This window comes from Amborella trichopoda, chromosome 5 (genome assembly GCF_054954075.1).
Source record: "Amborella trichopoda isolate Santa Cruz 75 chromosome 5, AtrichopodaSantaCruz75HAP2 v2.0, whole genome shotgun sequence".
Classification (NCBI taxonomy): domain Eukaryota; kingdom Viridiplantae; phylum Streptophyta; class Magnoliopsida; order Amborellales; family Amborellaceae; genus Amborella; species Amborella trichopoda.
This window is the reverse complement of record NC_142340.1, coordinates 21,260,115-21,275,036: the sequence shown is the minus strand read 5'-3', so window position 1 is coordinate 21,275,036 and position 14,922 is coordinate 21,260,115. Positions and strand designations below refer to the sequence as shown.

General features: G+C 38.7%; 1 protein-coding gene across 6 annotated transcripts in view; it reads right to left on the bottom strand.

Moving 5' to 3' along the window:
* The window catches only part of LOC105421482 (uncharacterized), a 44,677-nt gene extending 29,950 nt beyond the window's left edge, over nt 1-14,727 (bottom strand). Inside the window, exons 1-2 of one of the 6 annotated variants that reach the window (XM_088866352.1) lie at nt 12,060-14,727; nt 8,732-8,817 (exon numbers count right to left, since the gene is read on the bottom strand). In XM_088866352.1, coding sequence (XP_088722478.1) covers nt 12,540-14,063 — 1,524 coding nt within the window. In that variant the 5' untranslated portion in view covers nt 14,064-14,727 and the 3' untranslated portion in view covers nt 8,732-8,817; nt 12,060-12,539. Of the gene's footprint in view, nt 1-4,951; nt 5,806-8,186; nt 8,818-12,059 lie in introns of those variants that run through there. The other 5 variants (XM_020673883.2, XM_006854858.4, XM_088866353.1 and 2 more) reach the window with 5 other exon arrangements.
* Between the last annotated feature and the right edge of the window lie 195 nt (nt 14,728-14,922).

Sequence of the window (14,922 nt, the reverse complement as noted above, 5' to 3'; positions counted from 1 at the left end):
CAAGGATTTTGAACTAGGGATTTGCCAAGATGAGGAAGTATAGGGCCTCAAGTAGGTGGGAGATAAGGACCATGGCCAGGATTTTGTATGAGCTATTTAAATTGGGTAGAATCATTGATTTCTGCAGCTTCTTTTAACTTGGGGACATTCCACTACGACTATGGAATTTATTGAAGAATACCAGGATGTCTGATGCAATGGGATCAAAGAATTTGTCGTACAGGACAACTAGGAAGCCATCTAGACCCAAGGCTTAGTCCTGATCTGTATCTGAAACTCTAAGAAGGGGCATTCTAACCAAGCTAATTTTCTGCGAGGATGGTTTGGAAAGAGGTGCTAGCCATCTGCAGCCTGGAATGGGGTTTGAAAGCAAAGAGCTTCCCATAGAATCCAACAGTGACTCTTTTCACTTCATGAAGCCCCTGAAACTCCGTTCAGCTCGCAGAGATGGGAGTTCGCCTTTTGGAGCATTTTGCTAGTTTATGAAAGAAGGTGGTGTTTCTATCATCAGCCTTACGCAACTTCAATCTTGGTATCTAACACCAAAAATTTCCTCCTGCTTGAGATTGGCCTGGCATCTGCATTTAGCATTGGTTCCTCTATATCTCTCTCAGAATGGGAGATATCTCTTGTTTCTTCCAGAAAATCCAGGTCACTAATTTCTTTTCTGATGGACTCTTTTTGGTTGCTAAAGCTCCTGGTAGATTCTCGCTCCACTTCTTCAAGGCTTGCTTCAGCATTTAGAACTTTATATGATCTCTTGTTTCTTCCAGAGAATCCAGGTCATTAATTTCTTTATTGATGGACTCTCTCTCTCGTTGCTAAAGCGCCCTGGAAGATTCTTCTCCACTGATTCAAGGCTTGCTATAGCATTTGGAACTACGCATGAAGTCAAAAGCACCCCCAACCGTAAACATTGAAGGAGATCACCATTTGGGGATGAGTTCCATGAAGAGTGGCTCTTCAAACCAAGAAAATTTGAAGTGGAATGGTTTTCGACTACTCCCCACTGGGAGGGTAACAAGGAGGATCGGTTTCTGATCTGATACAGGTTTTGGCAGGGAACTGCTACCCCCATTCCGATGAAATGCGTACTCTATTGATCTTTGCTAGGATGGGGCTTGCAGCATGATTGCAACATCTAAAGAGGGTCGTCAAGGGAAAGGTCTATAAGATGATCTTTTCCTTTTTCCCAATACTCAATTTGCATAGTATGTTAATAAAGTATAGATGTACTTTCCAAACAAATGGAGTAGCCCACAACCCGTTCTCTGCATATTAAGAGAAAAGGGAACGACTACTACCAAAACAGTGGGTAAAAGAAGAGAAAAGAGAAAGCTAGAGGAAAGCATAGAGAAGAAAGACAGGATGCTTGTGGCACCCAAAAGATGAGTGGATAACTACTGCTGTCAGTGTTGTGTCCTTCAGATGCTACCCAGGGCCTCCTGAAACCCCGGCTACCTCTTGCTTTGCCAATCCATCAGCCATGTGATTCTCCTCACAGGCTGTAAATGTGTGAATATCACTGGGGCAAACCTGCAAAGGAAGGTTTTTGAGAATGTTAATCTTTGCAAAGGGAGGTTATCTGAGACTCCACAGATATAGCTAGGCTGGTGACAATTATGGGGACCCCTTCCTCAATGAGGGTAGCGAAATTCCAAGCAGGCCCCAGCCTTTTAAGACCTTTTAAGGACTTCTCCCGAAGTCTAAGAAATCCAATATGCTTGGTCATTATGGTTTTTCTCAAGGGATCATTGAATGATATTAAAATCCCCACTGATGACCAAATTTTGGGCAGAAAGGAGGTTACCCAGGCCAGTTCTTCCCAAAAGCCACCTCTACAATGGGGTGTGTTTAGGCCATACACAGCAGCTAATTTTCAATCCAATTTGTCAAAGATTCTAGGGAGGCAAGAAAGTTTTGATATTTGCTAAAAAATGAAGCGTGAGTGGATGGGTCCCAAATAACCCAAATGTCCCCAAAAGCCCCATGTGTGTCCAAGGAATCCAACCAACACAAGTGTCTACCCCATACTCGATAAACCAGGGGAGGAGAGAGGAAGGGGGGCTTCATCTCTAGGTTGGCTAGGACTCGTAGAGTGTGCGTCATAGAAAAACATGAAGGGCAATTTTTCTTGTTGTGACCACCCAAACCCCAAATGTTCCAACCCTTTTATTTTAAGGGATTGTTTACAAAGAGACCATTTACCTTTTTTACAAGGAGGTCACAACTATTTCCACTCATTAGATGTCGAATTGGATTGGCTTGGGGTGAATCACGAAGTTTGTGAAATGTTTTTTTGGAACTTTGTGTCTAATCAATGACACTCTTACAACCACCCATTTTGAAATCTAAGGGACAAGAATGATTGTGACCACCTCGTACAAAAGGTAAATGGTCTCTTTGTAAACAATCCCTTATTTTAAAGTGGTAGAGAAGGATGTCAAACGTCACAATGAGTGCTTGAGGAGATGGCTCTACCGAGCATGGGGCTGTGAGGAAGGAGGACAAACCCCTTATCATTAGATATCACAAGAGAGATTGAGCAGCTTTCTCATGCCTTTGTCTTTTACCTTATCCTTTTCACTCTCATTCTCTTTGAAAATATCACCTGCATTTTTCTGCTTGTTTCCTTCTTCCTTCATGTTATATCAAGTGATGTCCAGAGTCAGAAGGTACATCCATCATGATGCTGTCACAGCTTGTGCCTGCAGTCAAGGATATGCTACAACAAATCACGGACATTGTGAATCGCAAATTAGAGAAAACATAAATCAAGACATGGAGAGATTTGAGAACATATGTCCAGCCAAGGAGAATTTGAGAGAAGACTTTTGAGTCCAGATCGGTGAATTTTGAGTGGTGATCATTGAACTAAATTAGTGTTTGCATTTGCAACGATTAGATAATACTCTTTGTCATGAAGGTCTATCATAATCTGGTTGATCAGGCATCATGACACTTGCAACATCAACCTAAAACTATTACAAATTTCAATAATATTGTATGAAGGACCTTGCTCCAACACTTGCTCCAAAACTATTACCAGGATCTTCCAAATAGGCAGCGATCCCACTCAAGGACCTTGCTCCAACACTTTAAGAAAGGGATCTCAATTTTTGAAGTTTCAGATCTTGTTCTTACTGTTAGGGATCCCCGTTCCCATTGTTAGGGATCGTGATTCCAACCTTAAAGACTATGACAACAACCAAACTATTGATTTTCTTTACTTATAGTTAGTTAACAATATAACTACAGTTGTAATATAGTTGCCTTGCTTTTAAGAGTATATATAATACCTAAATCCAAAAAGGTTGGGATCAAGATCCTGAAACGTCAAGATCAAGATCCCCAAAAAGTTGAGATCTTGATTCCTAACATTTGGGGATCTTCACTTCTAACATATGCATTCTGCAAACGACACTCCCAACCTCAGGGATGTTCTAGCATTCCACGATCCCCCGCTCTTTATCCCAATTCTGCTTCAAGACCCGCTCCCAAACCCAACAACTATGGTGGTGTCATGTAAATACAATCCTTTGAGGCCGAAATAGAAATCAAGATTGTGCTCAATATCCCAGAGTTCCACTACAAGTTGCACATTGAGTATTTTCTTTGGTTTGTTGAAGCGGGAAGAGTAATCATGTGAATAGAGATACTCTATCACCAACCATTGAAGAAGGCTTTGAAGGATGCAATGAGGCTTCTCCCACCCTCAGGAGAATTATAAAACAGTACCTATTATTTGGTATGGGAAATTTATCAAAAAACACCTCATTTTCAACTATTTAACATACCCTCCTCCCATTACCATTCCAATTCGAAATCATGTGTATTTTGATGGGAATTTTGAAATTAAATCAAAATATATGAGTAATATGTTAGGTAACACCTCAAGTGTTTTTCAACAAATTTTGTGCTAGCATTTTGAAATTAAATCAAAATATATCTTAGGTATATTTTGACAAATTTCCCATTTTTATTTTACTTTTTAATGAGATTGAAACTAGGTTTATTTGATCTTTTTAGTTTTTTAAGTTATCTTACGGTAAGTATGCCTTTTGTTGTTGTAAAGAATTGAAGGTAGACTTGGAAGTCTAATTTTAAGAGGATGAATGAGTAACCTTTTCGAAAAGAAAGAAAAACATTAAATGCCCAGGGTTTAATAGCTATTAGGGTTTATTATGGACAAAGGTTAGATTTTTAGGGTTTTCTCAATAAATATGTTAAAGGTTTGACAAGGAAAATAACAATGAATATTGGGTTATTCTCTGAACTTTTGTAGAGACTAGTTATTGGGGACCATGTAGGCTCTGAGAGTGAGCATAATCTCTCAATCTTTTCTTTTTATTTTTCTATTTGTTTGCTTTCTTCCTACACAATACATCACACAATTTCCAGTCTAAAATTTCCAAATTGCTGGTGGTTCTTGAACCATAAATTCAGCCAAGTAAAAGAGTCCCCCTCCTCCAATTGCTGGCACAAATACAATAGCATTTGTCCAATACATGTAGAAGAACTGTGTACGTAGCAAGTTGAGCTATTAAAGTTGAATATTTGATGGCCACAGTTTTCTGGGTACCCATTCTAGTAGACAGCATATACACTATGTTTCAACACATACAGCTGCTAAGGATATAATAGGTTAACACGGATCCCAGTTTTACACAGATCCAATGGATTTTTTTATTTCAGATTTTGAAACTACCATATATATGCTGAAATATCTCTTCCACAGGCTTTCAATAGCATTTGGTTTGCTGGTCCATATGTAGAACCCGACAACTTCGGATCCAACTCATCCTTCGTCAAAGTAGGCAATTCCAATAAACCTCACTACATGTTTCTCAATACATGCCAACTAAAGCTACCCCAAACAAGAATGTTGGCAGCTATCCCAAAATTCTTTGCACAAAATACACTTGTCAGCCATCATGAAACTTCTAGGCTAGAAATAAGTAACAGTAATTATTTTATTGTGATAGACTAACCATCAGCGAGGAAAAACTAGCCAGAAGGAAAAACAAGACAGGTGCTGCTTTCCTCTAGACCCAATCAGTCAGGTAATCACCCTCAAAAAGTGACAAAATCTTATACATTGATTCTTCCATAGAAGAATACAAAGATCTCAAATTCCAAACCATTCCATCCTCTAATATAAATTATTCTCACTAATCCCACCAAGCACAAATGCTCAAACCCAAGTAGATTAAACATGTGTCTGTTTCATGCCAAAAACCACATCGTAGATTGCCCATTCACCATGCTACATGATAGAGACTTCTCTATAAAAAGGAACCCTGTGGTAGAGGCATATGCTCGAACCCAGCCATTTTCAATACCTAAATCATAACTGCCAATGCATGTCGTCACATTTCTTCTCCAGATCAATTGAATATGTGTCCCCCAAAACTGACACCACAACCTTGAATATAAGTTTCATAAGCCAATCAAGCCCTTTAGATATGCTACCTTCACTTGCCCTGCAGTTCCAACAGCCACCATTTTCATCCATCTTATATTATATCTTCTCCATCATCTTCTCCACCATGGCTCACCCTTCCACTTTCCAATTTGTCCTCCATCTCAACTCCTTCAACATTATTCGTCACCCTCTGAGCTGCTACTCAGATTTTGCATCAGTGACAATAATATAGACAAGAAAATTCCAGTGCCATCAAAAAAAAAATGACGAAGAGTTGGATAAATGGGTGATAACAGTTCAAAATTTTTCATGTGCACCAACATAACATCATGTTCACTAATGACTGGTCCATGTAGCAATATTGGCTGGCATTGAAGGACCTGTCAATGTCCACAACAGCCCACAGGTGAAAACCAAATGAAGAAGAAGCAAAATGAATTACACATTCCCAAACATTCGTAAGCTGAGTGGGAGAGAAATAAAAAAGAAGGTTGAGTAGACATGGAAAACCTATCCAAACTAGCACCATGTCAATAGTCATAGGACAGCACAGTTGTACATACAAACAAAAGAAAGCAAAAAACTAGATTCCAGTGCAAACTGTTCCAACTACTTTGCAAATGTCACAAGATTCTAAGGAAGAATACTTGCACATTTAAGAGAAACTAAACAAATGATGCTGGATTGGAGAACCTCTGCAATTCACAGTACTATGTGAACCTATGCTTTGATGGACAAATTAAGAAAAATTTATATTTCTTACATGATCCAAATGTATGCCTTGTAGAATGAAACTCATAACTGGTAGCACAGGGAGACCACAACTACGCCTTGATATAAAATGTGAAAGAAGACATTCCCAGTAAAAGGAAACAAAAATATTTGCAAGATCTATGAATACTTTACAATAAAAGGAAACGCACGAGAGAAAGGGACAGAGACTATAATATGAGTAACAACAGATTATCAACATCACATAGTAATCCCAACACAATATGCATCATCGTGATCTATCCCAAGATATTCCATTGAGCTCAATGTCCTAATAGCCTCTATAAGGCATCTTAAGCCTTTCTAATACATTCAATGAAATAAATAGACAAGAAATGGACTAAACGAGCAAAATGAGACAGATAAAGTTATAACATGACTAAATGCACAAATATGCAGCCCAATAAGAACAAACCCAATAATGACATGGTCTTCGAAACTTCTTACAGTTTGTATAGCCAAAAATACGAGGAGATCATCCTGAGCCACAAATATTTTCAATTTAATTTTCCGCCAACACAGCGAGGATGTTCTCCTCGTATATAGCATTAAATTTAGGTTTGTTTTAAATTTAATGATATGCCCTTAAAGGTGGACAATGTTCATCCTGGAAAACCATAAATCATAGTGATGTTTATTGCATTGATATATAGAATGATTTTGACATGATAATGTCTCTTGAATTGATAAGCCTGATAAGATGACATAGTGATGTCTATTACATTGATGTATAGCATGTTATCGACATGATAATGTCTCTTGAGCTGATAAGCATGATAATATGACATAATGATGTCTATTGCATTGATATATAGCATGATATTCACATGATAATGTCTCTTGAATTGATAAGCATGATAATATGATATAGTGATGTCTATTACATTGATATATAACATGCTATCGACATGATATTGTCTCTTGAGCTGATAAGCATGATAATATGACATAGTGATGTTTTTTGTGATTATATGTATAGCATGCTCTGGACATGTTGGTGTTTTTATGATTATATGTATGACGTTCTTCTAATATGATTCGTGTATATGGAGACATAGTTCTGGTATATGATCCATGCATGGTGACATGTTTTTGATACGATATGTGTGCATGATGACATACTTCTGATAAGATATGTGTGGATGATGACATGCTTCTGATAAGATATGTGTGTATGGTGACATGCTTCTAATAAGATATGTGTGCATGGTGACATGCTTCTGATAACATATGTCTGCATGGTAACATGCTTCTGATAAGATATGTACGCATGGTAACATGCTTCTAATAAGATATGTGCGCATGGAGACATGCTTATGTTATGATCTGATGAGATATTTGTGTCGGCAGCTATGATCTTTCTCTGCTCTCTGATAGGATGAGAGTTAGGAGTGTGTGTGTTTGGGTAGTCGCCCCCCCAAAACTTATGTGAGGCACAACTCATTGGGACCCCTTTGGTAGTGTAACGCTCTCTCGCCAAAAGGGCACATGAGAGGATCGTGTCTTGCAAGGCCAGTGCTTATCAAAAGCTCCAAAACGCGCTAAGGACTGTGTGCGTGTGTAAGGCACTATGCAAGGGATTTACCCGTTGATGGTGCTTCTCTCGTAGTTGTGATGTTAGAGGCTCTACGCATCAAGATTTGATTGGCCTGATGGGTGGGGCTTCTACTTCAGGAGTTAGTTGGTATCTCTTAATCTTGATTATGCTTGTTACATACATGCCTAATTGTTTTGATCGGTTATAACGCTCATGCCTGAATGATTTGATCAACTTTGTATTACAATCATATCTGACTAATCTGATTAGTTATTACTCCATCATGAAACAAATCATGCGTGACACGTTTGTTTAAACATGAACTTGACACATGACTCCATGTTTTATAAGACTTGCATAAAACTCTGATGATTGTCATGATATAATATTTGTAAGCATGAAAGCATGGCACCTAGATCTTATTTACTGTACTTTTATAGCTCACTCTTTTAATTTTTCTTCCATGTAAAGTGATAACCAACGTGATTGGAGTGGCATGTCCTGGTGGTCGTGCTTGGGGTCCCTTACTCCCCTTCTATTGAAGCTCCATTTTACAAGATATGTTTTGGTTGGCAGCCTGGCCATGTAGTCCATTTTGATTTGGTAATATGTGTTGATGTTGGGCCTTTTGTGCCTTAGACCTATATGTACTATTTTCGACTGTTATATGTATTTTGGGACTTGTTTATCCAGCAAACTATGGTTATGTATATTGTGTTTCGTTTATCCTTTCTTTTGTGGCTGGCTTTGATACTGGAAATTCCTTCTTTTTCATAGTGTTGAGCGCACTCCAACCCAAGTGGCACTCGTTACCTGTGGTTGTGACCCCACGCCCTATGGTCCTTCGACGGGCCCGGGCCTAGCCCTCTGTGGGTCCGGCGGGGACAGTAGGGAGCGGGGTCGTGACACTAGTTGTTCATTAAGTTGCCCAAGAGTTCACAACAATTTTGGGTTTAAAAGGAAAAAAATCTCTAAAAGCTCATGAAAGGAGGAATTGCCTTAACTGAGCGCCAATAATTGAGGCATGACCGGTGGACAAACACTTGAGTGCCTTTACACATACGTGGCGAGATTAGTTCCTCCCCTGCACCAAAGTCTTTTCATATTTAATATATAATAGAAAGTTTAGACCACTAATAATATTTACTTTCCAAAGAGGTTATCAAAGATAAGAAGTTCAAAAACATTTTTCTTGCAAGTAGGAACCAGGCATAACCCAAGTAATTCAAAAAATAAAGAAAAAAAATGCCCAGAGCAAAGGTGCTAATGTCTTTTATAAATTGAAACCCACTATGAATCCCATCATTGGTAGAAATACCACCACAGATATATCAAAACTTCCCAAATTAGCATAGTGTCGTAATAGAAACACCAATCTGATATGCATATGAGTGGGTAACTCACATGGATAAAATAACAGAAATACCAATTCGACAATTGGACTTTTAGATACGACACCATGCATCATTTAGAGGGGGTGGCAGGTGGGATTCTAAGTGACATTAAGGTCATTTATTTAAAATTCACAACAAAAAAGTCAAGCAGAGGTGTCTAAGTTTCTCAAGTGTCAAACATGTGTATCATGTCATTGGTATTTCGACATGGGCCCATACAATTGAATACATGTGGCCAACTTACAAAGCTTAAATCTTTGTAATTGTGATTATGGGCCTATACAATTAAATACATGTGTCCAACTTACAAAGCTTAAATCTTTGCAATTGTGATAAGTAGCAAGGCAAGACAGTAAGGGAATTGGTCCACCCAAGCCTGCACCTATAAATGCATTATATGACACATACAAGCACTATATCTATAAAGCATGAAACATGATATAAAGCTATTCTCATCTTACAAAGTATTTTGTAGGCACCCCATTCTGGCTATGGTTTCTAGGCCCAAATCCTTAAACCAGGGGATCAAGCCCAAGTCACCTTGCCTAAGGTAACATGAACCTAAATCCCACCTTTGATCCCACCTAAATCGCATAACTCTACTCTAAGCCACACTAGGGACCACACTAGGCTAGATAGTCCATAGTGCACATATTTTGATGCTCCCTACAACCTTATCAACAACTTAAAAATGTCACAGATGCCCCACCATTAGGGAAACACAATAGATAATCTTAAAACCACTTAATTGACTCTAAAATTTTTTCCAAATTAGGCTAAAGTGACATGCACTCAAACCAATTATAGCCCTTACAAAGCTCATCCAAATTAGGCCAAATTTGATTCTAGATTGTAGTGCACGTCATAAGCCTCCACGTAAGCATGTGTATATTGCTTTTACATTTTCCAGTCACAACAATGTGAGAAAGGCTGAACAAATTTTCTTAAGCGTGATTAGCACAATAAGCTGTGCAAGGAGTCCAAAACATATGCGTCCTCTTCAAAGTCAAAAGATGCCCAATTGCAGCGAAATTGGCACCATTGTCAGCGACAATTTGTACCACATGTTTCTCTCCAACAAATTTTACAATCCCATCGATCAAGTCACATAAGTATGTAGCATCATGTGACTTGTCTGATGCATCAACAGACTTAACAAAAAAAAGTACATCTTGGACACTTAACCAAGAAATTAATAAAGGTCATTCACTTCCCATCGGACCATCCATCACACATAATAGTTGCCTCATACTTCTCCCACCCTTCTCTTTGAGAAATCAAAATTTTGTTAACATCGGATACAACATCCTTCAATAAGGGCTCTCTATTGTCATGTATAGTAGGAGGATTAAGTCATGGGCCAAATTGCCGAATTGCGTGGACCATACATGCCTAACTGTCGAGAGTTATAGTATTAAAAGGGCTGCTCGCCATGTAAAACCACTTTGCAATGTACTCACCACCTTCTTCTTCTCCTCTTTTTTGTATCGATTTTCAATTGTGGATTGTTTTTTTTTTCCTCCTCTCCTGAACTGCAATTTCGAGGTCAAGGGTGCAAAAAGTGCCCATTGGCCGCTTAGAGAGGTGTTTTTTTCCAACACTAACACCAATATTTATAACTCTCTCACTTGACATTGGAGTACCCCTTTGTCTCATTCCAACTTCTGACATATCCTCATCATCTTCTTCATCATCAAATAATTGAATTTCATTTCTTTTTTTCATTTTGTTTTCAAGCTATCCATCTATTATCTAATCTCCTTTTTGATATCTTCGGTAGCTTGTAAGCATGCTCTTACATTCCTAGAAATACCGGCTAAGTGTTCTTTTTGCCAAAAAATACCCCCCATGTAAGTATTTCCACAAAGCATACAAATAACACAATTTCGGTCTATCGGAGTTTTTAGTTTAGCATATTTCCATATTGGATCCTTGTTACTAGAAGATTGTGAAGAAGTCATTGCCCCAAAGAAAAAGTATTAGCGTAGTAGGAAAAAAAAACCTTACCGATTACTTGAATAAAATATCGATTTCTTCTCAGCCCTTGAAACCCTCGATTTGTTGCCAAAACTTCACTAAACCTCTACTAAAAATTCCTCAAATCAACAACCAAAGATCAACTAAAAGAAAATCTAAGAATTAAAAATAAAAAATAAAAAAAAAATCACCACTTTTTTTTATCGATTTGATACAGTAAAGGCCACAGATGTGGTTATTTTTGGTAGTTTGAGGGGTTTAATACTCCCCCAAACACTTTCCCCCCTTTCTCGGGGCTTAAAACGATGAAAATAGCCCTTTTCGAGGGGCCCATTTTTCAGATCACTCGTTGGCTGCATATATGTGCCCTATGCGGGCTATGCGCTAAGCAGCTGCATATGTGGTGGGATGCGACGCACATGCGGGATCAAGCGATGCGGTTGCCAGTGCATCCCGCATTAAATGCCCACATATGCTGCAACGCGGCCGCATTTTAAAAAAGAAATCCATGATGGATATCACTTTTACAGAATGCTTCAACTATATTTGATGATTGATACAAAAAGTAACAGGGCTACTTCTGTAACCTCAAAGAAGTAAGTTAGGTTTAATTCGCATAGGATATACACAAACACATTCCTCACATAAAAAAGAGGACAGAAAAAAAAATGCCAATGCAATCTTAAGTTTTTTATTTATGTGTGTAGCCAATGAATACAACTTGTAAGCAACAAAGGGCAAAGTTTGAGAGATTATTCACAACTGAACCCGCTTTTGTTAACAACAGATAAAAGGATAAGACAATATTTGTATTCCAGCTATGTCCTAGTCCTACCAACAATTGTTACAACATCAATTAACCTAAATAGAAATTTGACACTCTATTTGTAAGTGATAAACATAATGCTGGGAAACCGTGCTAAAAAGGAATTGAACCATCCTCAAATGCACATACCTCCTCTCAGATGTCATCCCAAAGTTGGCTTTCTGATAGTATAACAGGCAAATAAGCTATAAAAGATTCTCAATTTAGGAGTTAACAGTCATCTGTACCAGGTACCGAACCCAACTTCCAACTTCCACCATGCTTCAAACCTTTGAAAAGTGAACATCATTATAAAGCCACAATCCAATGCTATCATGCAACTGTAGTACTACTCAAAAGTTCAACAGTCTCTGTTCCAAGACTCGAGAAAAATGTTCATTGGCAAAGTTTGTGTCTTCCCAATCTTAATTTGCCACCCATGAATAATTAAAAACCAAAAGAAAATTGATTGCCGCCTCATGACTGAAGACTGATGAATTAATAGTCATGTTTCCCACTTCAGCTATCAGAGTCAACAGAGCTTCACATTCGAAGTCCAATAAGGACCCCAACAATATTGAAACATGAGAACAAGATTTTCTGTGTGTCGCAAACTCTTTTAACTCAATGCTACACATCATCAACACCTGAAACACCTGTAAATTTTGAGAACCGGCATTTCAAATCCAATCCCATTTCTCTGAATCCAGCATGAGAGAGATCCTTCACCACTTTTATGAAAACTGGGAAGTTGGGTTTAAGCCCCTTGTCAATCATTTCCACTAGAATAGCATGTGCTTCAACTATCTTTCCTGATTTTCGAAGAAGACTACTAAGCAAACTATAATTCATGTTGGCTGAGCAATTATCCTTCTCACTCATTTCAAGCACAAATTTGTGAGCATTTTGGACCTCCCCAACAAAGAAGTAACCTTTGATGAAAGCCGCATAAGTAGTAAACCGAGGCTTGAGTCCCTCTAAAATCATTTTATTAAGAAACTCAAGAGCCGAATCCATTTTACCCATTCGACAAGCATGATAAGCCATGACTTCAAAAGTTATTTCATCGGGATAACAACCCAAATCCTCCATAGCCTCAAGCAACTGGCAAGCTTCAGCAACCCTTCCCTTCTTACAGAGACTGCCCAGCAAGTAATTAAAGGAACCGGTATTTATGCCATAGTGAAGTCCCTTCATTTCATCTAGAGCAACTTTTGCTTCTTCAAATTCTCCATTTCTGCATTTCGCAGCAATCAACACATTGTAATAAGAGGTCTTTTTCCCCATTTCTTCCATGACAAGAATAGCCAGTTCGAAGCAATTCAAATCACAGAGCGAAGAGATCAGATAGTATACACCAGACTTTAGGCAAGGTCCCCCAACTCTTCGAATTATACTAAGAATCTCCTTAACTGAATTTTGAATTGAAGGGCTACGAGAGAGAAAAGAAAAGGCAGTTACAGTCAGGCAATGCCCTTTGGAAGATAGCCCCTCCATGAGCAAAAGCATGAGTTCAAAGTTTTCTAGCAAGCCTGAAATACTAATAGCCAGATTGTAATTTGTGGAATTCGGGTTAAAACCTGGGCGAGTTTTTGCCCAATTGAAAAACATCAGCGCTCCACGGTTTGGTGTGGAGCGTAGAATATCAGTAACCACTTTGTTTGATAGTTTAAGGTTCATATGATTCAGTTTCTCTTCCATGACTCCAACCTCCACACATTTGACCAACTCCATGAGTTGTGTATAGTAATGTTCAGTGCTTCTTCTTTCATGGCCACTGTAAGAATTTCGGTTTTCAGGGAGATGGGTTCTTCCATGAACTCTGTAAAAAATTGGGTTGTTTGTGATATGGGTTTGTTTATTCTGCGGTGAAGAAGAATTTGGGCTTTTTGGAATATGGGTACTTCTTCTCTGATAAGAAGAGGAAGAAACTGGGTTTTGGGGGAGATGGTTTCTTTTGTTCCGAGAAGAACACAATGACCTTGAATCCAGCCACTGAAAGTGAACTGAAATGATCGTTTGAGTAGATGGGTATGAAGGTGAACTGTATACTAGGAAGAGCTTTGATGGTGGGCTGAAGTTGAAAAAATGGTGGTATACTCTGAAGAGAGGGAAAGTTGCAGAGAGCTTTCGCACCAATTGTTGTTTGCACATTGATGATAACAAAAAGTCCAATCCAATCCCATTTCAAGCACCCATCTCTCTCTCAAAGTTCCCCTGTTTATCAAGGATCGGCTTAGGTCCAACCGTGGTTTCTCCCTTTCTTCGGTAGAGAATCCCAAAAGCTCAACCTTCCATTAAAAGGGAAACATAGAGCAACTCATTCCATGTATCAGGAACTCCAGGCAAGCACCAATAACTACAATCTTGAGATTTCTCCACCGCTAAAAATTCTTCAGGGGATTTGAATTGCTTTCAGTAAACTGAGGGGTGTGCATCTTTTCTGTAATCTGTCATTCTACTGACATTGTGATAAGTTACAGGAGTCCTCATCTTGTGAAGAACTGATTCTAAGACAATCTCTCTCCCCCTCTCAGCCGCCAATTTTGAGCCTCGCAAAAAGGTCGTGAACAAAGAAGGCGTTACCCTGGTTTGCAGCTTCAGCTACAGGTTGTGTACAGGGTCGAGGCATTCTTCTGGTGAGATCTCAGAGCATGGCGCGTTCGCCAAATGAGTGATGGGTTGCTCCATCTGCTGAGCCCTTGGCTATGGGCTTCGATTCCGTACCTTTAAATCCATGAAATTAGAGAGAGAGAGAAATGGGAAGCACTGGTTGCCAAGTTCGGGATGACGTCAAGGGGAAGAGAGAGACGAGGGTTTATGTGAATTGAAATAAAATTTAGGGTCTAATTATAAAATTTTAAACTCAAAAAATCCATCAAAAATTTATCGTTATAAAAATATTAAAAATAAGCGGTCCAAATAATATGTTGTAAGATGTTTTTGAGACTTAAAAAAAAAAAAAAAAAAATTCATACTCATGCACCTCAACGTGGAGATGATCAATCAAAAG